The sequence below is a fragment of the Diprion similis genome, chromosome 7 (genome assembly GCF_021155765.1).
Source record: "Diprion similis isolate iyDipSimi1 chromosome 7, iyDipSimi1.1, whole genome shotgun sequence".
NCBI classification, from domain to species: Eukaryota; Metazoa; Arthropoda; class Insecta; order Hymenoptera; family Diprionidae; genus Diprion; species Diprion similis.
Window position 1 is genome coordinate 5,170,533 of NC_060111.1, and position 27,917 is coordinate 5,198,449.

Sequence of the window (27,917 nt, forward strand, 5' to 3'; positions counted from 1 at the left end):
TAATCGTCCATTTCGTTTTCGTCGGTCGTTCAATGGTTGATCTTCTGCCTGCCATACGTGTCCCCGACAAATTACGTCATTCGATTGTCCTAAGACAGGTAGCGAATTCAGTTGCTAATAAAACCTCAGTGAATCTCTTAAATCAATCGCAGTCCGTAGGATCCAAACACAGATTGCTACATAAAACACAGACCGGGCAAGAAATGTAGGGGAAAACTCTAGCTGATGTCCATTATAGCATATCATGGCGTGACCAATAAAGTACGTGTTCGATTGAATTCGATTAGTACCACTACATAATTCACTCGTTGCTAAACTTTAAAATCCTGCCAAATATTAGTGACGGCTTGCATGACGTGGCTCAGTTCGTCATCCGAAATTTTAAACAATCATACGGCTGCCACTCTTTGAATCTATTAGTCCACAAAAATATTTGTATAATTCTTTGAGCCGAAGGTAATTTAAATGGCATCCTACAGGCACCCAAAGTAAGATTCTAGCTTGCCTGCTAGTGCTAGTTGTACCGATGATGTACTTCAATTTGATTCTCTAGTTTCACGAATGTTCAGTACTGAAAAATTCTATTCTCATATCGCTAGTGTTACTAGTGGTTGTAACAATAAATGTACTGTGAATTACAGTTTGAGATAAATGCTTACTTGTTTTTCTTCAATTGCGATTCACTCTTGACGGTGAAACAATAATATGGGCCAGTCCACCAATTATCAAGGAATGATCTGGACGTCAAAATATTGATTTTTCTGAAAATTTGTCCTCTTTTAGTGTCTACTAAGATTGGAAACTTCGCCAAGTTTTAACTTTCTAGGACTTACCTTTCACCAGGAATACCAGATTAAAGTTTATCATTTTGACCTGACTGAGGTTGAAATACGAATTATTATCGTATCGTTATCGACATAAAGAAATAACGAAAAAATATGCGTCTTATGTGATAGACTCTTACCTTTTTGAATATATAATTCATTTTTGGACAACTTTTCAAAATGTGTTTGACGACTCCAGAGCGAGTGGGGTGAGTTGGTAACCTGGTGGAGAGTTGTACTACCTACACATGATTTGCTTTGTTGGTGACGTAGGATCTACTTGACTCTGGTAGTTTGTCGGTACCTTGTTTTCTTACTACTGTAATTACTGATAGATGTCAATACTTGCCTGTTACAAGATGTGTGGCAATTAATTGCATAAATTAGATGTGACCTTGGTTAATTGATTATCGTTATTGAATCGAAATGAATTCTTTTATAGGGTATTTGATGTGATAGATATTCTGCCTAGTTCGATTGCACTTTGCGGAAGCTGGATGGGCAAGAAGTTCTGTAATGAAACTGAAAGGCCAGAGAAAGATTTGAAAAATGAAGTTGTCAAACACGGAATCTCGTGTCATTGAAGAAAATGATTTGCAATAAAACAGTTGCCAATAAGCATAGTAAGGTGGATGAAGGGATTTATCGGTACCCTTAAGTATAACTGCTCTGTACAGTCAGAGACAGGAAGTCTTTCAAGACTGCCTGGACATGCATGAATATCGCTTCACCGACATCGATTTATTTGGAATGGACTTTCTTTTACGAAGGTGCGTTGATAGGGGTGTGGGATGGTTAATGGATCTTCGGAAAAATTTTCATTTGAATTGCTTTATTTTTGTTGATATTACAAGTTCAGGCATAAAGTAGAGCCTCACAGTTGATTAGAGGGTAGAGAAGTCCAGTTAAGCGAGTGCTTCTTAGATTCCAGAGTTGGTGGAGATCCAGCTGCGGTAGGAAGCGACCTCGGTGTATACACCGGGCCATCCAGCGCGGGCACATCCGTTACCCCAGGAAACGACACCAGCGAGACGTCCGCTGATGGCGAGGGGACCACCAGAGTCGCCTTGGCAGGCGTCCATGCCTCCCTCAGGAACAGCGGCACAGATCTGGCCGTCGGGAAGTCCTCCCCAGATGCTGTAGGCGGAGCTGCAGTCAGACTTGGAGACAATTGGGACGGTGACGGTCTGGAGGACGACTGGAGAACTGCCTCCCTCGGTGAGGGCACCCCATCCGGTGATGACGGCGGAAGCACCGACAACGGCTTCCTCGTTGGCGTTGTACAGAGAAATGGCGGCACGGGTGGATCCCAGGGAGACGGCGCTGCTCAGACGGATGAGAGCAATGTCGTTGATTGGGATTCCCCATCTGTTCGAGCTGTAGCTGGCGTGGTTGATGACGGAGGCGAACGAGGTCGTGCTACCGCCGCTGTTGGAAAGGGTGGATCCAGAGCGGATGGTGAACCAGGAAGTGGGGTAGACCATGCAGTGAGCAGCGGTCAAGACCCAGGTGTCGGAGATGAGGGCACCACCACAGATGTGGGAGCCGAAGACCTGGAGAGATACCTGGTAGGGTACTTCATCGATGGAGGTAGCGACACCACCGACGATACGCCCGGTGGGGCTCAGCTCGTTCAGGCGGGACACGGGCTCCGCAACTGAAACACAAATGGTCAGGTTATTGTTGCACGGTCAACGCTCGCTGGTCCGTGAAACTTCCAGTCAGGCACGTACTACTTCAATGTTGAATACTTCCCAGATAATGAAAAAAAATTAATTCAAGTGACACGGGGCTGCTCTTCTAACTCGAACTTGGAAAGTTTTTCTCCCGCGAAGCAGAGCGAACACCATTTATTTGGTGGATGGAATTTAATTGCGATTGAAAAATTTTCTCCACACGATGTGGAAGAGGGTTGGTTAGCTTACTCACCAGCGGCAGCCACGAGGGCAAACAGGATCGCAACTTTCATCATCTTCAGAACCGCGCTTGATGCTTCGATTTCTGAAATCCGGATGGGAGTTGTTTAACATTTGTCTGCCGGCTCTTTTTATACCATTCTGGCTATAATTTTATCACGATTACCTGAATCTACACCACGTGATTGCGTGTTATTAAATATTTTTTTCAATTAATCTCGTCCGGTCAATCAAACAAACGAACGCCTTACTGATTCTTATCTTTATATATCAGTCCCAAGATTGGGTAAGCTCAGATTTCATCAGTCCTCCAATTCTGGCAGTCATAATTAACGATTTTATATGCAGACGCATCAATATCTAATCATTTTCCGTAGACTTGATACTTCAGAGTTATGTACACCACGATTACTTGCTGTCCGCTGCTCGACAGGTACAGTACCGGACACAGCAAACGGGGGATTCAGTCACTTTTTTCAATCGATAGTACTGTAGACCAAGTCAAACTTTTCGAGTTAGCCTTTTCCATTCTTGGCAGTTTTTTCATGAATTCGTCCTCTCCCGGAAAACGCTTTTCCGAAGTTTGTCCTTTTGGTTTCTCAGTCAAGACTTTCTCTGGTACCCATACATCTCTGTTGTGAATCTGATATAAATTGAAAGATTGGGTTCCTTGTGCAGCTGGTACAGTTCGTGTTTGCATTTTATTCTCCAGAATCCCCTGTCGCAACCTTCTACTCTGAAAGCTATCCAGTAGCCATGGAATAGTAGTGATTGTTTAGGCTATGTTTTTCTAAAATGGTACCACATGGATGAGTGTCTTTTAGAGCCGTAATTTTGTTTTTCTGAAAACGTTTCTCGACTTCATGACGGATAGTAGTGAGAAAAAGGTGCGATTTGCTACGGCTCTTCGCTTCGTAACTCTCTTTGTCTCTTCGTTGTTTGTTATAAGTTCTGGTAATAATCCTAGTTAGGTGAACCGTTTTGTCACCTCAAAGTTATAATATTCCAGATGAATATCTCGCTCTAAACCGTTTCTTTGTTTCTATAATTTTGCACATTAAATTTGATCTCATCTTCCAGAATTCTAATAATGTTGAATGGTATGGTATTCTAGCCTTACCCAACTTTGAGGTAGAAGTCCTCATCTTTAAAATCAGCTCCGCCTTTAGTTTGCATGTGTGAGATGATAATGGATAGTTGAAAATACTTCATATTCTTTCTTACACGTACTAAATTGTTGTACTGCTGACGATTAAAGGACCTAACCAGGTTTGGATGTGAAATTTACCCCTTAATCAAATCGGCTTAGTCATATATAAACTTGCTGTTAGTCCCAAAATAACAAGTTTGACTAAATTTGAACCAACTATCCTCAGTCCTAGGCTTTAAACCAACAGAAACGTGATTTTCAATTGTTATACGATTTGGACAACACTTTCGCTTTGAAAATTATTTAAAAAATCATCATTTTTTCAAATACTTGTGTTTTTCTAAGGGATTTTTATCAATTTTTTCGGTGCCAAATTTGAGCTGTAAAAAATTTGTTGAGGTTCAAATTGCTGATTACTGATGGAATTTGTAAAGCGATATCATTTACATTTTCAATTTCTCCACAGAAGTCCGGCATTGCTGAAAAAAAGTTTTAAAATGTTGTCTTGAACCCGTTTCGCATGAAAGTGACCAAACTAGTTTTTGGACATATTTTGGTTTCACCAGTTTTCCAAACAATTCTAAATACTCTAATATTTACTCAATGATTTATCGAATCGAGAATTGGTTATATCTCATTTCAGCTTGTATAACTTCTCCATTTTATAAAACATATGAGGATGTCGTGAGGCAACGTATAGTCTGCTCATTCCTCGTTATTATCATTATTGATAACAGGATCAATCGACTTGTGTAGTCTCAAAAACTTCACTTAATTTCTCTGCGAGATATTGATCAGCTAGCTGGAAATACTGAAATTGTCTTCATAATCGTCCATTTCGTTTTCGTCGGTCGTTCAATGGTTGATCTTCTGCCTGCCATACGTGTCCCCGACAAATTACGTCATTCGATTGTCCTAAGACAGGTAGCGAATTCAGTTGCTAATAAAACCTCAGTGAATCTCTGAAATCAATCGCAGTCCGTAGGATCCAAACACAGATTGCTACATAAAACACAGACCGGGCAAGAAATGTAGGGGAAAACTCTAGCTGATGTCCATTATAGCATATCATGGCGTGACCAATAAAGTACGTGTTCGATTGAATTCGATTAGTACCACTACATAATTCACTCGTTGCTAAACTTTAAAATCCTGCCAAATATTAGTGACGGCTTGCATGACGTGGCTCAGTTCGTCATCCGAAATTTTAAACAATCATACGGCTGCCACTCTTTGAATCTATTAGTCCACAAAAATATTTGTATAATTCTTTGAGCCGAAGGTAATTTAAATGGCATCCTACAGGCACCCAAAGTAAGATTCTAGCTTGCCTGCTAGTGCTAGTTGTACCGATGATGTACTTCAATTTGATTCTCTAGTTTCACGAATGTTCAGTACTGAAAAATTCTATTCTCATATCGCTAGTGTTACTAGTGGTTGTAACAATAAATGTACTGTGAATTACAGTTTGAGATAAATGCTTACTTGTTTTTCTTCAATTGCGATTCACTCTTGACGGTGAAACAATAATATGGGCCAGTCCACCAATTATCAAGGAATGATCTGGACGTCAAAATATTGATTTTTCTGAAAATTTGTCCTCTTTTAGTGTCTACTAAGATTGGAAACTTCGCCAAGTTTTAACTTTCTAGGACTTACCTTTCACCAGGAATACCAGATTAAAGTTTATCATTTTGACCTGACTGAGGTTGAAATACGAATTATTATCGTATCGTTATCGACATAAAGAAATAACGAAAAAATATGCGTCTTATGTGATAGACTCTTACCTTTTTGAATATATAATTCATTTTTGGACAACTTTTCAAAATGTGTTTGACGACTCCAGAGAGAGTGGGGTGAGTTGGTAACCTGGTGGAGAGTTGTACTACCTACACATGATTTGCTTTGTTGGTGACGTAGGATCTACTTGACTCTGGTAGTTTGTCGGTACCTTGTTTTCTTACTACTGTAATTACTGATAGATGTCAATACTTGCCTGTTACAAGATGTGTGGCAATTAATTGCATAAATTAGATGTGACCTTGGTTAATTGATTATCGTTATTGAATCGAAATGAATTCTTTTATAGGGTATTTGATGTGATAGATATTCTGCCTAGTTCGATTGCACTTTGCGGAAGCTGGATGGGCAAGAAGTTCTGTAATGAAACTGAAAGGCCAGAGAAAGATTTGAAAAATGAAGTTGTCAAACACGGAATCTCGTGTCATTGAAGAAAATGATTTGCAATAAAACAGTTGCCAATAAGCATAGTAAGGTGGATGAAGGGATTTATCGGTACCCTTAAGTATAACTGCTCTGTACAGTCAGAGACAGGAAGTCTTTCAAGACTGCCTGGACATGCATGAATATCGCTTCACCGACATCGATTTATTTGGAATGGACTTTCTTTTACGAAGGTGCGTTGATAGGGGTGTGGGATGGTTAATGGATCTTCGGAAAAATTTTCATTTGAATTGCTTTATTTTTGTTGATATTACAAGTTCAGGCATAAAGTAGAGCCTCACAGTTGATTAGAGGGTAGAGAAGTCCAGTTAAGCGAGTGCTTCTTAGATTCCAGAGTTGGTGGAGATCCAGCTGCGGTAGGAAGCGACCTCGGTGTATACACCGGGCCATCCAGCGCGGGCACATCCGTTACCCCAGGAAACGACACCAGCGAGACGTCCGCTGATGGCGAGGGGACCACCAGAGTCGCCTTGGCAGGCGTCCATGCCTCCCTCAGGAACAGCGGCACAGATCTGGCCGTCGGGAAGTCCTCCCCAGATGCTGTAGGCGGAGCTGCAGTCAGACTTGGAGACAATTGGGACGGTGACGGTCTGGAGGACGACTGGAGAACTGCCTCCCTCGGTGAGGGCACCCCATCCGGTGATGACGGCGGAAGCACCGACAACGGCTTCCTCGTTGGCGTTGTACAGAGAAATGGCGGCACGGGTGGAGCCCAGGGAGACGGCGCTGCTCAGACGGATGAGAGCAATGTCGTTGATTGGGATTCCCCATCTGTTCGAGCTGTAGCTGGCGTGGTTGATGACGGAGGCGAACGAGGTTGTGCTACCGCCGCTGTTGGAAAGGGTGGATCCAGAGCGGATGGTGAACCAGGAAGTGGGGTAGACCATGCAGTGAGCAGCGGTCAAGACCCAGGTGTCGGAGATGAGGGCACCACCACAGATGTGGGAGCCGAAGACCTGGAGAGATACCTGGTAGGGTACTTCATCGATGGAGGTAGCGACACCACCGACGATACGCCCGGTGGGGCTCAGCTCGTTCAGGCGGGACACGGGCTCCGCAACTGAAACACAAATGGTCAGGTTATTGTTGCACGGTCAACGCTCGCTGGTCCGTGAAACTTCCAGTCAGGCACGTACTACTTCAATGTTGAATACTTCCCAGATAATGAAAAAAAATTAATTCAAGTGACACGGGGCTGCTCTTCTAACTCGAACTTGGAAAGTTTTTCTCCCGCGAAGCAGAGCGAACACCATTTATTTGGTGGATGGAATTTAATTGCGATTGAAAAATTTTCTCCACACGATGTGGAAGAGGGTTGGTTAGCTTACTCACCAGCGGCAGCCACGAGGGCAAACAGGATCGCAACTTTCATCATCTTCAGAACCGCGCTTGATGCTTCGATTTCTGAAATCCGGATGGGAGTTGTTTAACATTTGTCTGCCGGCTCTTTTTATACCATTCTGGCTATAATTTTATCACGATTACCTGAATCTACACCACGTGACTGCGTGTGATTAAATATCTTATTCAATTAATCTCGTCCCGTCAATCAAACAAACGAACACTTCACCGATTTTTATCTTTATATATATCTGTGCCGAGATTGGGTAAGCTCAGATTCCATCAGTCCTCTAATTCTGGCAGTCATAATTAACGATTTTATATGCAGACGCATCAATATCCAATCATTTTCCGTAGACTTGATACTTTAGAGTTTTATGTACACTACGATCACTTACTGTCCGCTGCTTGACAGGTACAGTACCGGACACAGCAAACAGGGGATTCAGTCACTTTTTTCAATCGATAGTACTGTAGACCAAGTCAAATTTTTCGAGTTAGCCTCTTCCATTCTTGGCAGTTTTTTCATGAATTCGTCCTCTCCCGGAAAACGCTTTCCAACTATCGCAGTTTTGGTTTCCCGGTGGAAGTTTGTCATTTTGGTTTCTCAGATAAGACCTCATTTGGTACCCATACATCGTCGTTATGAATCTGATATGTGTCGAAAGATTGGGTTCCTTGTGCAGCTGGTACAGTTCGTGTTTGTATTTTATTCTCCAGAATCCCCTGTCGCAACCTTCTTATCTGAAAGCTATCCAGTAGCCTTGGAATAGTAGTAATTGTTTAGGCTATGTTTTTCCAAAGAAGTACCACATGGATGAGTGTCTTGTAGAGCCGTAACTTTGTTTTCCCGAAGACGTTTTTCGACTTCCTGACGGATAGTAGCAAGAAAAAGGTGCGATTTGTTGCGGTTCTTCGCTTCGTACCTCTCTTTGTTTCTTCGTTGTTTGTTATAAGTTCTGACAGTAATCCTAGTTAGGTGAACTGTTTCACTACCTCAAAGTTATAATATTCTAGATGAATATCTCGCTCTAAGCCGTTTCTTTGTTTCTATAATTTTGCACATTAAATTTGATGTCATCTTCCGGAATTCTAATAATTTTGAATGGTATGGTATTCTAGCCTTACCCAATTTCGAGGTAGAAGTCCTCTTCTTCAAAGTCAGCTCTGCCTTTAGTTTCCACGTGTAAGATGATAATGGATAGTTAAAAATACTTCATATTCTTTCTCACAAATACTTACGTCCCATTATTTATTTCTCGGTGAAATCACCATTTATGTTTCATTATACTTGAACAAATATTTTATTTTATAAATACTGTTCAATCAAGTCTACCGAAAGGCAACCAAAATGGGTTACAAATACTTCTATTCTTCCAATATTGTCAACCCACTTTACAGAAAAGTAAGGCCTAAGACAGGTCAAGCTACAACCCGCTGCTCGGCACAGTCAACTATACCCGTATAAAAACGATACCCTCGCTGGAAAAAGGCATCCAAGTTTTCTAACAACAAGTTAACTGCCAAAAAAAAGTCCACCGTTTCTCGTACGAAAATGTACGCTTTTTATGACAGTCACTTAAGACCCAAATGTGGAAATTACTTTGTTTGGACGTAACGTAATTGAAATGGCATCTCACAGGCATCCTAAGTAAGATTCTAGCTTTGCTAGTTGTACCGATGATATATTCAGACTCGATTCTCTAATTTCTCAGTATTGAATAATTCTATTCTCATATCACCAGTAGTACCTACTAGTGGTAGTAGCAATAAACGAAACTACCATTTTGTATAAATTCTACTTGTTTTGCATAAATACAATTTATTCTTGACCGTGGAACAACAATATACACTTGGAACACTTATTCCGAGGTAATCATAACAACAACAACAATAATAATAATGTCTCTATTTATATTACAATAACGATGCTTGAAATCTTAAAACTCAGCGCGGGAGAGTAAATCAGGGTTGCCAGTCGCAGATAGAAACACTTTCATTCCTACGAGGGACACGGGAAACTGATGAAAAAACCTTGTCTGAATGTAGCCGGACCCGAGTTCAAGCCACCGACCAGCAAGCAGGCGTCTGAACGGCGTGACCCACCTTACATTTTTGCAAGTCACCGTTCAGAGCCTCACCCTACGGCCGGGGACTTGAACCCGAGTCCTCCCGCTCCGTAGACTCGAGTTCTAGCCCCTGAGCTACTACGATCGGTACCATTAGATATGAACAATTCATAGCTGCGTGACTTTATACTTCGGCATTAGCGAAAATCCAGTTGCGGTAAGCGGCGACCTCGGCGTAGACGCCGGGAAATCCAGGACGAGCACATCCGTTACCCCAGGACACAATACCGGCGAGACGTCCGTCGATGGCGAGAGGACCGCCAGAATCGCCTTGGCAGGCACTTTGCCTCCTTCAAGTACAGCTGCGCAAATCTGATGATCGGGGAGTCCGCCCAGTGTTGCATAGGCGGCACTGCAGTCAGATTTGGAAACGATGGGGATGGTAACTGTCTGCAGAACGGTGGTAGAACTGCCACCCTCTGCTAGAGTACCCCACCCGGTGATCACGGCGTCGGAACCCACTTTGGCCTCTTCTCCGGCCGAGTAGAGGGGGATCGCTGCGCGAACCGAGTCCAGGATAAATGCGGATCCCGGCCTGACGAGGGCGACGTCGTTCAGGGGAATCCCAAAGGAGTTTGTTCCGTAGCTCTCGTGGATTTTTATGGTGGCGACGAGGCTGACGGTTCCACCCCGGTTCGAGAGTGTGGATCCAGCCCGGATCGCGTACTAGCCAATCGAGTACACCATGCAGTGAGCAGCGGTGAGGACCCAGTTTGCAGATATTATGCTTCCGCCGCAGATGTGAGATCCGTAAACTAGTAGCGAGACCTGATAGGGAACCTCGTCGATTGAGGTTGCCACTCCACCAACGATGCGGCCCGTGGGACTCATTGTCAGATCGTTGTGGTGGAGCCGAGGGTCTTGGGCTGGAATCGGAATGTTTTTTATGAATGAAATTCGACATTCTCCGGGCGTTGGGTTCTGAGAGAATAAGTACTTCATATTTGGACTCGGAACTAGTGTTTAGAACTAGATTGCTGCTAAGTTTCTCGGGAGTTACTTACCGAAAACGCCGGCCACAAGAATAAGCGTCACTACGAGCTTCATCATTTTCAGACGCGAGTCTTTTGTTTTCACGAGGGAAAGACTTGACTGGTTTTGTTGTACTGACAAGATGTCTTTATAGTCTTATAGCACCAGACGAATTGCGATTAATTGAATAAATTATATGCGAGCTAATATAATCAATTATCCTTATCAAATCTATATAAATTCTGTCAGTAGTGCGGGTAATGTAATAGATATTCTACTCACTTTGATGAAATACCTGGAGATGTTAGACAGAAGTGTCTCTCTCTTGATGCTAGACAGAAGAATACTCTCTCACAAGCCTAGATATCGCATGAAAGATTTGGAAATCAATGTCTCAAGCACTCAATATTAAGAATTCTCATGTCTCGATAAAGGATTTAGAGTTGATAGAATAATTTCGCTTTTTGCAATTTTGCAATGGAACGATTACCATTTGTACAAACAAAAATCGGAAGGTTAGCGGAGGAAATCTTCTGCATCTTAAGGGTACTGTTATCTAAAGCCTGGAGAGGCAATGAGACTGTCATGGCTGCCTGGACATCTGTCAGCGTCGACTCGTTTGAGCCGCCTGAAGACCCTTCCGTCAAATGTCCTTTTACCAGCTGGTTTCTACGATAGGTGTGTAGAAGAATGAATAAATTTTTTGACATTTTTTTCAACTGTATTGCTTTATTTCGGTTGATATTACAATATCGTGAATGAAATCAAGCCTTGCCATTGGGTGGAAGGTCAGCAGGGTGCAGTTTAGAGACTGCTTCTTAGATTCCAGCGTTGGTGGAGATCCAGCTGCGGTAGGAAGCGACCTCGGTGTATACACCGGGCCATCCAGCGCGGGCACATCCGTTACCCCAGGAAACGACACCAGCGAGACGTCCGCTGATGGCGAGGGGACCACCAGAGTCACCCTGGCAGGCGTCCTTGCCTCCCTCAGGAACAGCGGCACAGATCTGGCCGTCGGGAAGTCCTCCCCAGATGCGGTAGGCGGAGTTGCAGTCAGACTTGGAGACAATTGGGACGGTGACGGTCTGGAGGACGGTGGGAGCACTGCCTCCCTCGGTGAGGGCACCCCATCCGGTGATGACGGCGGAAGAACCGACAACGGCTTCCTCGTTGGCGTTGTACAGAGAAATGGCGGCACGGGTGGATCCCAGGGAGACGGCGCTGCTCAGACGGATGAGAGCAATGTCGTTGATTGGGACTCCCCATCTGTTCGAACCGTAGCTGGCGTGGTTGATGACGGAGGCGAACGAGGTTGTGCTACCGCCGCTGTTGGAAAGGGTGGATCCAGAGCGGATGGTGAACCAGCTAGTGGGGTAGACCATGCAGTGAGCAGCGGTCAAGACCCAGGTGCTTGAAATCAGGGCACCACCACAGATGTGGGAGCCGAAGACCTGGAGAGATACCTGGTAAGGTACTTCATCGATGGAGGTAGCAACACCACCGACGATACGCCCGGTGGGGCTCAGCTCGTTCAGGCGGGATGCGGGGTCCGCAACTAAAACACAGACGGTCAGGTTTTTTTGAAACAGTAAATACTTGCTGTTTTGTGTTACATTTACTCAGGAATGTTTTTTTTCCATGGTTGAAATTTCACAAATGTTAAAATGAACGAGCAATCTGAGTTACAGGAGAATGCGAACTCGCACTTGGCAAGCTTGCTTTTCGTAAAGCAGATGTAATGTCATTCACTTGGTGAGAAACGTATAATTCTGATTGAAAAATATTCTCCACAAGATGTAGATAGAGGTTTGGTTACTCACCAGCGGCAGCCACGAGGGCGAACAGGATCGCAATTTTCATCATCTTCCAAACCACACTTGATGCTCTGTCTTATGGAGCCCAGATGTGAATTTGTTTGTAGCCGTTGGTTGGCTTCTTTTATACTATTTCGGCTTTGAATTTATCTCGTTTAACTACATACATGACGCGTGACTTAGTGCTATTTATCACGCTTATCAATCAAAATCGGCATATCATGACAAAGAAAAACTATACGACTGATCTTCATCTTTGTGAAAACTGACAGGCCCCAGGTTTCAACTTTACTACAATAATCACAGTGAAAATCTCTCAATTTCAATTCAATTCAAATGGATTTCAATATTCTCAACCCAAATGGCTTGGATAGAGCATTTCGGAGTTTCAGCTTTAGATTCAGCAAAGCGCAAAATCCTAAAAAACCAATCGCACATGTGAAACTGCATGCAATTCAAGTCGCACGTTCCGCATTCGTGGGTATTCGATCATTGGTTATTCCACCGAGGTGGGTCAAGTTTCATGGGTTTTACCGGACGGCAACCACCAGGACGATTGGACGTTGCCTGGTTAGTTGGGAAACTGTGGTTTTAGTTGGTAAAAGCAATTTGTCCTGCCGTACATTTGTCAAATTAAATTCGGTTTACCAAGTTTTCGGTACTTCATAGCTGAATTAGCCGCTTGCATGCACACAAAGATAGCCTTCGAGATATCATTAGCAGCGCCGATGTTATCAGCCTGATACTAAAATCGTAAACTACGATCTCTTCTCCGTCCATCAACGTCAAAAGATAATATTTGAAATCTTAACTGATATTCCGGAAGATTCAGAGATTGGAATAGCATCCAATTATTTACTTTACGCTCATTTCGCCAATGCGTATATCGCTAATCCAGACATCACAGAACTGATAGACCGCGTGAATTTTTATCATGTATAAACAACCTTGTTGTCAGCGTTAGTTAACGCACTTGATCCGCAACATTGTTTAGAATATTCTCATCACAGACGGACAGAAGTGGATAATTTTTCCGAATCACTTTGTACATTTTGTGAAGATACAGCGAGTAAGATTGTTCTTAAAAGTTTTTAACTTATTTCAATCCCAAAATGTGACAAGGTAATTCAAAAAGAGTAGACCTCTTTTTATATTGTTATAATTTTAATTCAACCGTGGTGCATCTGAATCTTTTTTATACACTCTGATCATAATGAGTTTAGAGTTGAGCAGATGATCCTTTGAATAATTCCCCATCTTTTAATTCACCTCAATATCATTTATAAGTAATTAGATTGCGGTTAATTAAATACAAATAAATTGAAATTGAAAAAAAGAGAGATAAAAGCTCGAGATTCTAGGATTGATATTGAAATCATTTTGTTTGTACAACTGATCGAGGTTGATCGAAGATTCGTAGATTCAATTGAATATGTATTATCACAGAATCGACCTGCTCCATGGAAAAACTGGATGCTACTTGTAAAGTTTTATTTTCTCAACGTAGCATCTAAAAACGTCATAGATTTCGCATGGAAATTTGTTGTCGTATAATTTCACTGCAAAAGCCATTTCGAAGCTCTGTTCTCTTGACGACAAGAGTGAATAATCCTGATTAGCGGTACATAATAAGCGCTGCGCGTCGACAGAGAATTCAAGATCGTTAGAATTAGCGGAGATTATCTTCCCCGCTATTTTCTTTGCCACAAAATAACAATAGAATTGAAATTAGCACGCAGACTCGGTTCTGCATTTGTCGCGTGCGTCTCGAAGCTTGAGTAAAACTTAATCAGCATCAAACCCAATCTGACTGGCGTCGCTTTGTATATTATACTCGTATTCCTCTTCATTCTTCTCTCAGCTTCTGTTAACTTGTCGATCTGCTTATATTACGCCTAAAGATTGTAGCTGGAATTTTTTGAAGCACAATTGATACCCTCGTGAACATCTTGGTACATGCATATTAGGGTGATTATATTTGAACGAATATTTTTTTTTTTCAATCCCCATCGAAAATTTTGTTCTATATGTCGAACAAAAAATTCCCTAAAAGTTATAGCCCTTAATATTAATATTAACTACTCGCCCAGGGCGTGAAAAGATTTCCCATATAAAATACACGTGAATAGAATCGTTTTTTTTTTCAAATCTCTACAACTCAGCGGAATTTTATGACATGACATTGGTCTTGGTCGCAAATTACGCAGAATTGTACGATCTTTAAAAGTGTTTAGAACGGTATAAGTGCAACTTACATTTGTGAGATGGTACAGGGCACTAAAGTTGATTTTTACCCAAAATTCTCCTTTTTTCGCTGTTATCTCCAAAATGATTGACTGTACCAAGAAATTGTAAAGAAAAACTTTGTTGGAAATTTTATTTCCTACAAAAAAGGTCCTTTAGACCGAAAAGAGTTATAGAGATTTGAAAAAAAAAAACGCTTCGATTCACGAGTATTTTATATGGGAAATCTTTTCACGCCCTGGGCGAGTACTTAATATTAATATTAAGGGCTATAACTTTTAGGGAATTTTTGGTTTGACATATTGAACAAAATTTTCGATGGGGACTGAAAAAAAAATAGTAGTTCAAATATAATCACCCTAATGCGTATACATATATTTACATAGTCATATACCTGTACACAGCATGTACCAAAAGTCCACTTTATCGTTCGCCATGACTGTGGCGAACCTGTCTTCTCGTCCTTCGAGTAACATAATCCTACGAATTTGCTCGGTAATCGAAAAACTGTTCAACAAAGAAGATTGCAAGCAAATATGAAACAGCCTGTAGTTTATGCAGGAGAATGCATAGTAATGGCAGCATGTGTTTTGTTGTTTCATCGTTTCAGTTAGTAATAATGCAGGTAAAAAATAATAAAACAATAAAAATGAAAAAAAAAGAAAAGAACGGACAAAAAAACCTCATCGTCGAAAGTCCAGTTTAATTATGCAATCTTTACAACATCTTAATACAGGGATTCTGTGCCTGAATAATACATTTCGGAGGTTACGCCTCTACCTCTGTAAAGCGAACTACTCAGAGGTAAAACCTCGCTCTGGAACGGAGCGATTGCTTTTTACTATGTAGCACGCTAGGATGTAGATGGCTTCTTTACCTGGAGAGCAAATTACTCACATGGTCTGCAGAAATTTGTGGAATCATTAATCACCCTTAAAAAACTTGTTTCTTTCTTTTTATTTCGCTGCGAACAAATTAATTCAGTACAAAGAACACCGATTATCTACAGTTTCATTGGAATCAATTTTTCGTTTGCAATTTAAAGGGTAAATAGCGAAAAATAATTGCAATTTATAATTGCATCTAGTCTGATATACGGACTAACGAATATACGGCCTCGTTAGATTGATTGACGTTCAACGATTTCCAACTCGTTCGTTAAAATTCATTTTTCCTTAACTTCCTTTATCCGGATTACAATACAAACTCCGTGAATTATTTCCATATTATTCATATTAAAAAAAAAAAAAATGTAAGTTAAAAGAAGAAAACGGTGCATAACGTTACATCTTCACTCGAATTGTCTATATCTATATTTCAGATGCCATGAATGCTTGAAAAATTTCGACAAATCTCGGATCCGACGCTGTGATTTTTTTTTTTTTTTACCTTGTGTCAAAGTGATGAAAAAAGAACGGAAGAAACGAAAAAGGGTTCCACAAATCGATCGAACAAAGGAAGCATTTGTCACGTTGAACTTTCCAACTCACGACTATCCCGTTTCTCGCATACATACTTACACACATACATATATATGTATGTATACATATGTATTATTCGCGAGAAATTCTCGGCAAGTCTGGAGCATCAAGTCACCGCGTGGTCAAGGGATCGAGTGACCCGAGACCTTCGGTCAGGTGGGACGAATAGATACCCGCAAAAGTTTTACGATCTCATTCGAAAACAAATGGCCTGTGGTAGAATCGAGGCAGTTGGGCTGATGGTCGTCCCTCGAAATAAACCGTTCCACGTTGTTACATGTAATATGCATTTATACAATCGTGCTGGAAACGGCAGAAAATTTTTTTATTTCATCAACTATCATTTATTTTTTTACATATTTAATTCAAAACGGAGGTTTCCTATACTTTTGAGGCCTTACATACGTCTAGCAGCGCCAAAAATGCGCTACAAGAAAAAAAAATAAAAATTTAATAGGGATAACAATAGAAATTAATACAAATAAATAGTATACATTGTTTGTTGGTTTTTAAACTTTGTAAAAAAAATTTATTTCATTTTATTCTTACAAAAATTAGTGTATAAAAAATCATGTGATACACAACTGTAAGAAAAAAAAGTTGCTCCACGGTCGACGTCATGTCTCCGGTGAATTTTAATCGATCTGCAAAATTTTGGAAAAATTCTTGTGAAATAAAGTTGTAGTTACAGTCTGTCGAGGAATTTTGAATTTCGAAGAACTTGGCAATTTATGGCAGTTTAAAAAAAAGTATGCGTTTTACGTGATAAATTTTACACTTTAATTATTTTTATAAAATTTCGAAATCAAAATATCAAAAATCCGCCTCGGCAGACTATAGAGAAAACTGTTTCAAATTTCTGAAAAAATCGCATCAAAAAATTGTTCAAAACTGTACGAGTTATCATGTCGACAGTCGACGACGAGCTGTTCTAGCCTCTTTCGTCGGACATTTACATTTTATCCCATAACTTTGGATCTATGCAGAATTTTTGCAATCGACTTTTACAGAAATACGTCTAAAACTATAGAGAACAAACTGTTGGAAAAAAAAAATTGCTTCTTTAAAAAAATCTGAAAGAAGAAGTCGCTACTCGACGTTTGACGAGTAACAAAATAAGACGAGGAGTAACCGTGGCGGAAAATGAAGAACCGAAGATGAAAAATAGCGGAAACTCAATGCGGTCAATAAACTGATTCGCTTGGACGACTAGCGGGGGTTTTAATGACAAAGGACTGGGTTCCGTCCATACATTGGAGAGCAGACCGTCCTTGGCGAACGATCGAGTTTTGTCGACGTTGAAGGGCCGACAGGGGATGACCACGAGGCCAGTTGCCGAGGGTAGCTCATAAACACCCGGGACTATGGGATATGAATAATAAAGGATTCGCATCGTCGGAACCCTGGTCGGAGCCGTTCGTGGCGTCGTGGCGTCGCGTCACGTCACGACGACGGGTGGACATTCCTCTTTTGCGGAAGTTGCAAGGGGTGCAGAACCTTGGGATGCCGGAGGTGTCGTTACAGGGTTTACTTACACTCCGAAACTATCCCTCAAGGAAAACCGAGCTCACGGAGGGGTGAGAGGTGGACTTACAAGCAAACATCCCCTGCCTTCCCCCCCTCCCCCTCCCCGAGCCCCCTTTTTTCGTTTCACCGCATCTCGTTCGCCCGTCTGGCTTCGCCGCATTCAGGTAAATAAAATTATCCCTCTTTGTTCCCATCTTCGTGAATGTGTCCAGAAAATGTGTAAACACCACTTTTTCGCTCTCTCTATCTCTCTCTCTCTCTCTCTCTCTCTGTCACGAGAAAAAAAAAATACGAAAGTAACTTGTTGTTTTTTTAGAAATAGATGTTCTCGTGAATTTTGAAATCAAATTATCAAAAGTTTCTGTTGCAACTTTTTTTTTCACATCTGTAAAAGAAGACTTTTTTCGGTTTTGACAGATGTTCAGGTTCGTGTTTTTTTTTTTTTTTTGTTTTTTTCTCAAACTCGAATTGCAAAAAATTTGAATTCATAATATTGATATTTCATCTGGGTGCTGATTTACGTAAATTTTTTACATCAGTATATAAACTGGAGACTTTCAACGAATAATTATTGTATTTTTAATTTGCGAAAATTTACTCACGTGTCTGATATCAACTGGCTCTTTAATCTGTGCAACGAAATAATCTACGCAGATGAAAAAAAAAAAAAATCTAAAATCTTGACGCGTATACGTACATCCAGATAAGGACATAACTGATGACGGGATCATTCATCGTGAGTAGTATGTCAATATTTAATTTGATTGAAGAAATCAAAACATCAATTTACTTCGCCATTGATAACAATATCTTTTATCAATATTTATCTACTTCGTATATTGTATACAATACACGTTGTATAATATACCTTATATATATATATATATATATATATATATATATATATATTTGAATTTAATTAATAAGGCAAGATTCCAAGGCGTGCGAGGATTTTTGTCAATCAATACACGACGTAAATCGCAAAGCTTAACAAATCAAATAGGTACTCGCACAGCTCTTCATAAACAGTAATCTTCATCGATACGATCAAAACTGGAAATGAGACATCAGAAACGATTATAGGGCATTCTAATTTAATAAACCCATTGCGCGGTTTCTCCAAAAAATATCACACCGATCGTGAAAAATATTATACAGACTAATAAAGTAAGCTTCAACGTCACGTGATATCAATGATATACTTTGATGTACCTACTCAGAACATGTTCGAGTGGTTAACATTCCTTTAAACAGAATTCCACACTCATCCCAAAGTCCCAAGTGCATTTCTACCTTCAACTACTGAATAGTAAAAAATGTCTCATTAAATCCCACACAGGTTAGATCTGAATATGCAAATTCTCTCTACAAACCCGCGGCGTTTCATTCCTGCAATTTCTTTAACCCGACCTGAATTCTGTTGGTAAATACTTTCTTTGACTGCGAAAAAATTTGTAGGTTATTATGCCGACTAGTACGCCTGTGGGAACGGGAAAAACGGATTGTCGCCACCTAGCGGTGGATGACGCAAGAAGCATTTAAATCGACGTCTGTATCAATGACGATAGTAAGTACCGTCACTCTGTACATCCGTTTCGAGTTTACGGATGGATTATATCCACGTGGCGAATGCTGATCATACCTTATATATATATATATATATATATATATATATATATTCCTTATCATAGATCTCTCGAATAACTTGTGTTTCAAGTTGAAGTTTGTAAATAAGACTATTCGTATCTAAGATTACTAGGTGAGTACACAATGCGTGTTACCGAGGTATCCGCGTGAGTTTTCTCTGTTGACACACAAATCCGTTGTTCCCAGCCGTGCTCAGGACTCGACAGTTCGTTCGAGTTCGAGTGCACTCTCTATACCAAGTGTATAGTCCTCGACCAGTCCACGCGATGAAAGTGCTCTTTCAATCGGATTTCAATTGGATCACTGTGTTCTCCCCTTCGGTTTCTTTCGCCGAGCAACCGTGCAAGCCCATGAACGAAAGTGCACCGTGCCTTTTGCACTTCCCCTCTCTCACTCTGCCTGGTTTTCACACTCTTTAGCGAAAACGGATTTTACGATGGAAAACCAATGGGAGAAAAAAAATGGAGTTAAGAAGGCGTGGATAGCCGAGGGACAACTCATAGCAAATATTACATTAATTTGGTCAATTACAATCTCATGTGTCATCGCAGGATCCTATTCGTAGAATTAAAACAGGTTATGTGAGTACCTATGGCTTACAAGGAAGGTATCCTAGGTCAATCTCTACCATTTGATTTCTTTCGTAATATGTTACAGGCACTAAAAACTGAGCAACACGTATAATTTTTTATCTGCCAATAAACACTTTAAAGGGGTGATTCCACCCTCCAAAGTAAGGCATGTCAAGTGGCGATTTGGCATTTTCATCCACAAGAACATACTGTTTCTTAACCAATTTAACTGGAAAAGTTTTCTCATAATGGGTAATGAAAAATATAATTTTCTCTAAAAAAAACAAACAATTTCCCCCTTGACACGCCTTGGTTTCTAGGGTAGTTTCACTTGCTTGAAGTGTTTAATAAAAAAATAATACGTGTCGCTTAGTTATTGGTCTACTATAACATGTTACAAAAGAAATCAAATCAGAACAATTGACCTGAGATACCTTACTTGTTAGACGTATTTCGTGAAGGGTGAGCAAAAAGGAAGAGATAGTATATAGGTAGTGGTTGGGATAAGGATGATTTGCAGAGAGTATGGTAGTGCTCGTTGGTTTAGGGTACAATAGATGTTCTGTTTGTCCGTCATCTACTGTTCGAAATGACCGTTGCGTCTGCACTCGACTTTGGGCTCGTAGCCCCATTCGGTTTTGTGACGTTAGGGAAACTGCAGAAAATCCATGTCAGCTACTCGGTATCAGATTGTTGTAACAGGTGTTTGAATAGTTTGTCTTTGACGGAGATTAGGCATTTGGTGTTTTGGATGCCACTAGGTTTGGTGTTCCAGTAGTGCGGTGCAGCGAACCTGAAAGATTTCTTGAGGAGCTCGGTTCTGCTGGTGGGCCTGCAGGGCCGTAGTTATATCAATGCATCCAATGCGCTCGCGACGGGGCCCCTGACTCAAGAAGGCCTCAGCCAGGCACAAAAAATGATGTTATTTAAACTTTCAACAAAAAGCAACTCCACAAGAAACACAAAGTATCGTGAATTGAGCCCACGAGACTCGGACTATAAAACTTTTTACGTTGAACATGAATTTTACAATATTTTATATTGGAATAAACCGAATTTCATCTATCTTTTGGTTGATGAAATAATTAAACCCAGCTTTCAGATGTCCACTGCAGATTTATCGTCCTTCCTTTTTTTCGCACTGGGGCCCGTAAAGTCTAATTACACCACTGCAGGAACGACAAGATTTTCGGAGGGTGCCCTAGTGCTTCGGTTTGAAGTCTGTTTCTGAAGATTAGGTGTCGATCAAGATAATGTGGAGAAATTTGGTTGGTCTCAATTTCTTCGAGCTTCCTCGACTCAAAATGTCAAATTTATTTCAAGCGCCTCTCTCAAAGGGTCGAAACGTAACCGAAATTTTTTTTTTCCGAGTAACCTACGACACCGAAAAAACGTTACCATACATGGTGGTGACGTATGCTTCTTGGACGTAAATTTGCGGGAAGCTGGAACGCCTTTCACGTGGCAAACTTTCTGATCTTCTTTCTTGCATGAAAATACCCAAAGAACTGGGAAACTTACGCGTTTCAAACGCTCCTAAAATACCGTAGATAGGTATAACTTGTTCCTGCAAAGGATCCCGTGAAGACCGAGATATGCACATGTATTAAGCATATACATATATATATATATATATATATATATATAATATCGTATAGCTCGTCTAACGCGCAACTACAGTTTTGTTCCGACGCCATATTGTCTGACGTTCTATGGGGGAGAAATAATGAGCCACGACGCGTATCGACGTTCTGTCTAACGATAAATTTTACCCATCAGTTACTCGAGACTTTCCTCGTCGAGTTTTCACACCCATTCAACTTCCTCAAACTGAGCTATACTATTACAGCCGGCCTGCACTTTGCAGTCGTGAAATTAAACCGGTTTAATTTTTAAGTTTCGCGACGAGAGCGTCGCGACGTTGTTGTATAATAAAGGTATGTATACAACTTGTGTACATGCTCTATATTATTATTATTATACTATATTATACGTATAACACTTACTCTTGACATTTTTTTACTTTATTTTAAATTTAATATTCATGCGTTGTAGGCTTGTTTTTCAACGACCAACCCTCCTCCGTGGAATTTAATATACCTACCTGTGCACGCCCGTTTGTTGGAGTGGGTACAAAATTCAAAGAACATTGCGTATCGCGTAAACATGATATATAATATATATATACACAATAATTTGCAAACACTTGGAGGATGAAATTTAATATACAAACTTAAGCAAGGTAATAAAAGACAAATATATGTTGTCCTCTAATAAATACTTGATGAGCGTGGGTTAATTGCGAGGAATTTAATACGTGCGCAGAAAATTGAGTCAATATCATCGTTTAAAGACGCACGGATCGTCACTGATCAAGAATGCGTGCAAATCTGAGGTGTTGTAAGAAATTACGTATTCTATTATCATTAAGTGGGACAGATTAAAAAATAACGATTTGCTTCTGAAGGCACTGAATTGCACAGGATCACGTTTGCTTAAATTCGATTTTTACCTTCCAATTTCGGATAAATGTTGACATGGTGATTTTTGAGAGATAGCATCTTTATCACAAAAACGATTTTTGGGGAATAATAATGAGCAATTAAAATTATACGAAGATGTTGATTCGTAAGGGAAAGTAAAAAAATAAATGAATAATTAGAATATTGATAATAGTTACTAAAAAAATATTTTGTTGATTATACAATCATTCTAAACTTGAGTTCGCAAATTTTTATTTTCACGAATGGATTGTAGAAAGAGTGGGTCCCAAATTTTCAAAGAGATGAAAGTCTACTTTATAGAATTTCCAAATGTATAAATTCGAAATAAGGAAAGCCTATATAAGCTCGTTGGAATAGATAAGAATACAGCAAGCCGATACATACGGAATCGTTTTCTATGCTATTTTTTGTCTAGGTATCGATTCTTCTACATTCCAACGTTCCACATATTGAAATTCTGTAAAATATGTTTTCCAGATATCCTAAGAATCCGATATTGCGACCTTTTTACTTTCTAATCTTTTTATACTTTCACTCTCTACATCCGAGTAAAATAGACTAAAATTATTTTGGCGATATGCTTGACAGTAACGAATAATAAATCCATCAGAAGGATTTTGTAGTGAACTTGACACGTCGTCAACTTGAGTGAGTTAGAAATGTTGCAAACTTACATTAAGCAGAGTTTGAAAACCGCAAGCAAACCTTGTGCATGCGGAGAATTTATATACAAACAGAAATCTAGACGAGTGAGCGAAAGCAGCTTTCTCGTATAATAGAGAGAAACAGAGAGAGAGAAAGCGACCTAAAAGCTTTCCGCGGGTTTGTTTTAAGAATTAAACATGAACCTAGCAGTTCCAGAGAGAATGGAAATCGCCGGTAGGAATCCCGCGGTGTGCCATACCTTTGATATAATTCATGCATATTTGAAACAAAGCTGCGAAATTTCTGGATCCCCGACGAGCCGTAGGAATAATATTGCTCCTCGGTTTTCGGACGATTATTGATACGCTTCGACAGACCCGTATTTTCCCAAATTCCATATTCCTCCACCGCGCCCGGAAGCAGATAAACCGCCGGGCATCAATGGCGGTCAGAAACTGTGTAAGGGTCCCAGCGTTACTCCCATTGATTTCAACTCCTCTATTCTTCTTCCACCTATTTTTCATTCACGACGGTACATTTCCATCGACTCCCCCCCCCCCCAGACCTGCACTACTGCCGAGATAAGGCCCGGGCTCCATCTCTTCTTGCCTTGGAGTCGACCTGAAATGAGGTTTGGCACGTGTTACATGTCGTAAATAAGCCTCGAGCGTACACAAACACACACGCGCTGACATCGATGCCAGAAAATCCTCGTTTGATGCCCCAGATTTCAGGCTGCAGCTGTGGTCCGGCTTTACGCAACCCTTATTGCAAAGATCCTACAATAATTGAAGATCTGGGTGCAGGAAAGGGATCTTGAAACGAAATTTCAAACGCTCTACGCCCTAGGCGTCCATTCTTTTGGATCTTCTAGAAGTAGTGTCGTATACTGTCATTTCTGATCATCCTGAATACAACTTGTGTAATTTTACACCTCTTCACCTGTAGGAAAGTAAAAAGTTGATAGGAATACTCTAGGGGAGTTTTAGTTTCAGACACAGATTCCTACGTTACAGACACTGCTGGACGCAAAACGTTTTCTAGAACGTATGTATGTAACAAGGGTGGGACTTACCTCCACTTTGATTGACTTTATCGATCATCGCATCGTTTAATTGTCCGACGTTATCGACCGATGGTAAAAATCCCCCATCCTCGAATGTTATAGATAAAGACTTGGGTCTGGCACTGTCGGTAACGTAGCAATCTATGCAAACATTTGTGTACGAACTCCGCAGTCAAAAGATTGAATTTCAAAATAAAAAAAAATCACCTGGAGCATTGCGATGCGTATCACCATATCACCTTTGGAATATTGTAACAAGATCGTGGCTGGAACAATCAAAGTTTGTCTAGTTGTAAATATGCATTATATCATCCCCATATTTTCTATAACATATCTATATTACGCCACTGTGTAGATATAATATAAATTCACGCCCTTTCGGCTTCCCTCATCGCGGCAAACCCCTCGGCGAAGTCGTTCTCCATTCGAAATTAATCACATGGATCTGCATTTTAATTAGTACTAAGTCTTGAATAAATATATACTCCGGGAGTTCAGCTTTGCAAGGAAAAGAGGAAAGGGGATGCCGAGGGGAAAGGGGGACGATGAGGGCACCGTTGAGCATATTTGTTATCTCCAAAACGTACGTAGAGTGGCAGAATTTCGCTGTGTGCATTAATAATCAGCACGAGTTGGAAAGAAGCAAAAAACAATTTGAACAACAATAAAAGGCATCATCAGCCCTCCAAGCTGTTCAAGCGTGAAACGATATGATGAAATTCGCTTGCAAAACGTGGTGTAATGAAAATGAGGAAAAATGTTTAAAAATTCGAATGAAAAGGGGTTGGAAAACGGGAAAAGCATCTCTTGTTTCGAATTTGTTTTCTCGCCCGGCTAAACAGATCATAAATACATCCAAACTGGTAGCGACGCGATGCACGCGCAACGGTTTCAAGCTAATTCTCCGTACCTACAATGTGGGGAAAAAAGTTTTTTCGGGAACATATTGCAGAGCTGCGACCAGGGGGCGGCGGTAAGTGCTGGCGGTTTAATTAAAGCGGCTATTTGCGTGTTCCGTTCTGTCGGACACGGAACGTGGCTTACGGATCTCGCTTTTCTCCCGCCACTCTCGCGCTATTTACCCCGGGTATATTCTGGGGGCTCTGCCGATTCGCCACTCCCCGAAAAACATCCCCTGCACACACACACACACACACACACACACACACACACACACACCTTGAGAGAGTTTGCCGGGCACGGTGCGAGCATTCGTTTAAACGCTTACCTGTATTAGCTGCCGCCCGGTAATTACTTACTTCTCGTTGAGGCGAACGACGCGTTGCGGCGTCGGGAAGTTTTCACGGCAACAACTTTATTTCAACCCCTTCGAAAGGCGCTCCTTTTCACCCCTGCATACCTATACCTTCTAACAAATGCAAACACACGCAGACTGTACCGATAATTGACACGCAACGCGGTCGTTATTTTCTGCATCTTGGACAAAGACGACTATGCGTAACTTCCCGATCGTCAAATTCCCGGTTACTTGGTCAGTGTGCCACTTATTGACCTTTTTTAGTTGCATCTGTTTGATTCTTTCACTTCGAAAATTGACAAAAAGTTAATTTGCACTCTCTTACCCTCTTGCAATCGGTTTTAGTCGTAGAGAAATTCAAAATTTTTTCCGTCCCTCAATTTAAGAGTCAATAATTCGATCTGAGCGTGTAAATATATGGTACACTTACCTTATATAGTGAGCAGAAACTTTTCTGTTGTAGTTGAAACAGAACTTTGAACAGAAATTTTGTGTTCTCCAAGCAAACAGCGTATTTGCTCGATTATGTTGAGAAAAAGGGGTTGGTAGGTACAGTAGTCGAATCAAATATACGCGTATTCTAATTTACTACCCAGACAATATTTGTTTAATTAAAGTAGGAACTTTGTATATTATTGAAAAATTACTTCTCAAGTTTGAGTAAACGAGTAATCGTGTATACCCCACATGCTTCATTTAAGAAATATTTTATTAGGATTAAGTAAATATTGTTTTAGGATCGTTCAAACTCACGATAATTATAATTGAAACGAGTATCCCTCGGCGTGGAGACTGAAAGCGAAGTCAACATTTTTCTTCCCTCATGTATGCACTAGTTCAAAGCGTTCGTTCACTTTCCAGACCCTTCAATTTCAGGTCTAGAATCAATTGAAAGGGAACAAATTTCAGGCGAAATTGTGTTTATCTCACAATCAGTTGTGCGATATTTACATCAATAATTAAAGAGGGCTAATCCATCTGGTTAAAACATCTGATGACGTTTGTGATTGGGGTATAATTTCAGATGCAATTACTGGTAAATATTTGAGCCTCTCCGTTACCGTCAGGTTTACGGGGTCGTTATTAACACGAGTTTAAAGCTCTCGCCGAGCTTGCACGGCGCTCTTGGGTCCGGCCCTAAATCTAACCTGAACCAGCCCCAATAAACTCCAATATCACCAACCCTCGTGAGATATGAGCGTACTTCTAAGGCCAACGCCTGCCTCATATAAGGGAGTAAGTTGTTTATTTGCTCAAGACCTTTATGAACCGAACTGCACGAGCATAGCGCAGAAGCTTCAAAGCGGGATTAACGAGGCGCGATAATTTGAGTGAAAAACACTAGCGATCACAAGACGTAATTCAGCGAATGATCGAAGCTTTCAGTCGCGTGGCGGAAGTCGAGTCGTGTAACTCGTAACGCTGCTATTTTCACCCACCGATCTTGAGGTGTAGATTCTCTCCTTCTCTCTCTTTCTCTCTCTCTCTCTCTCTCTCTCTCTCACTTCTCCCGGTTTGTCGAGCCGGAAATCCTCGGAGACCAAGCTGCTAATGATATCGTGGAGCCAATTTCTTCTTCTCTCCCGGGAATTTGAGGTTAGGCTGGAGATTAGCTCGGCTTACACCGCTTATTCGGTCGTCGTCTTGACTAAACTCACACTCGAGAAGAATAAGTTTCTGTATTATTAACGATATTTTTTGACTTGTGAATAAAGGCTGAATGTTCTCAAGCAAGCCAAACCTTCTGTCTCTAATATCTAAAAAAATTAGTAATTCCTGCACGGTTTATCAGCCTGAAATATAGAGAGGATACCGTGAAACTGAGCGACCGACTGCGCATGCGCAAGACCATCGCATTCCATTGGTTGGCGAGATCATATGGCGGTCATCTTTTCTTCTGCAAGGCAGGAGAGCCAACTTACTCGAAACGGGGCAAATAATGTCAAATTTTCACTCGGCAAGTGGTGGATCGAAATGAAGGTAATCATATGTCGAAAATAATCCGTAGCAGTCATTAGCTATCAATTAACTAACAAAACAAAAAGTTTTCAAGCCTCTTTGATTCGCTACATCAACTATTGGACATGTGCTCAACTCGAAAAAATTCGCCTCGCTTCCGTAGCTTTCATAAACTGTGTTTGACAACTGAAGCCTGCATGACAAGATGGCAAAGCTCGCGCATGCGCAGTCTGATGCTTAATCTGTTGGGTATTACACTTTTCTCTTTGTATATAGTTGGAACTTGCATCGAACGATACGCTATGCACTTGCGGATCGGATGATAAACGATTTTGAACCTTTTTCTGCAGTTTAAAAATGATTTCGAGTAGCTTAAAACTAGTTCCAAAAGAGTTTTGAACGAATTCCAAGTGATCTCAAACGATTTTCGAGTGATATTAAAAAAATTTCAAGAGACTTCATGCAATTTCCAAAACGTGGTAGAAAAAAGTGCTTCAGGATTTCAATGAGTAAATAGATCCTCGTTAACAAAACTCCATGTAATAATTTATCCAATTCGATGAAAAAATATCGTTTTTCAATCAATAGATCGAGTTAATTATGATTGAAAAATCTGAAAAT

General features: G+C 40.7%; 3 protein-coding genes across 4 annotated transcripts; all 3 read right to left on the reverse strand.

Moving 5' to 3' along the window:
- Positions 1-1,639: 1,639 nt before the first annotated feature.
- LOC124408364 (trypsin delta-like) lies at positions 1,640-2,878 on the reverse strand. The gene is made up of 2 exons (XM_046885256.1): positions 2,754-2,878; positions 1,640-2,481 (listed from the first exon to the last, which is right to left on the reverse strand). The coding sequence occupies exons 1-2, from the start codon at positions 2,794-2,796 to the stop codon at positions 1,745-1,747; spliced, it is 780 nt and encodes a 259-aa protein (XP_046741212.1). The 5' UTR covers positions 2,797-2,878; the 3' UTR covers positions 1,640-1,744.
- Positions 2,879-6,355: 3,477 nt separating this feature from the next.
- Positions 6,356-12,490, reverse strand: LOC124408363 (trypsin delta-like). Of its 2 annotated transcripts, none has more exons than XM_046885255.1 (2): positions 12,400-12,490; positions 6,356-7,197 (listed from the first exon to the last, which is right to left on the reverse strand). In XM_046885255.1, exons 1-2 carry the CDS (start codon positions 12,440-12,442, stop codon positions 6,461-6,463), a joined length of 780 nt encoding a protein of 259 aa, XP_046741211.1. In that variant the 5' UTR covers positions 12,443-12,490; the 3' UTR covers positions 6,356-6,460. The 2 variants fall into 2 exon arrangements, with proteins under 2 accessions (XP_046741211.1, XP_046741210.1); XM_046885254.1 differs by lacking the exon at positions 12,400-12,490 and adding an exon at positions 7,470-7,594.
- LOC124408367 (trypsin alpha-3-like) lies at positions 11,297-24,660 on the reverse strand. The gene is made up of 3 exons (XM_046885259.1): positions 24,624-24,660; positions 20,856-20,860; positions 11,297-11,989 (listed from the first exon to the last, which is right to left on the reverse strand). The coding sequence occupies exons 1-3, from the start codon at positions 24,642-24,644 to the stop codon at positions 11,398-11,400; spliced, it is 618 nt and encodes a 205-aa protein (XP_046741215.1). The 5' UTR covers positions 24,645-24,660; the 3' UTR covers positions 11,297-11,397.
- Between the last annotated feature and the right edge of the window lie 3,257 nt (positions 24,661-27,917).

Excerpts from the sequence above, each read along its gene's own strand:
- LOC124408364 (XM_046885256.1), bottom strand. The coding sequence starts at position 2,796 with ATGATGAAAGTTGCGATCCTGTTTGCCCTCGTGGCTGCCGCTG. Across the intron at positions 2,482-2,753 it reads TGCCCTCGTGGCTGCCGCTG|TTGCGGAGCCCGTGTCCCGC; the intron begins GTGAGTAAGCTA and ends TTTGTGTTTCAG.
- LOC124408367 (XM_046885259.1), bottom strand. The coding sequence starts at position 24,644 with ATGCTCAACGGTGCCCTCATC.
- LOC124408363 (XM_046885255.1), bottom strand. The coding sequence starts at position 12,442 with ATGATGAAAATTGCGATCCTGTTCGCCCTCGTGGCTGCCGCTG. Across the intron at positions 7,198-12,399 it reads CGCCCTCGTGGCTGCCGCTG|TTGCGGAGCCCGTGTCCCGC; the intron begins GTGAGTAACCAA and ends TTTGTGTTTCAG.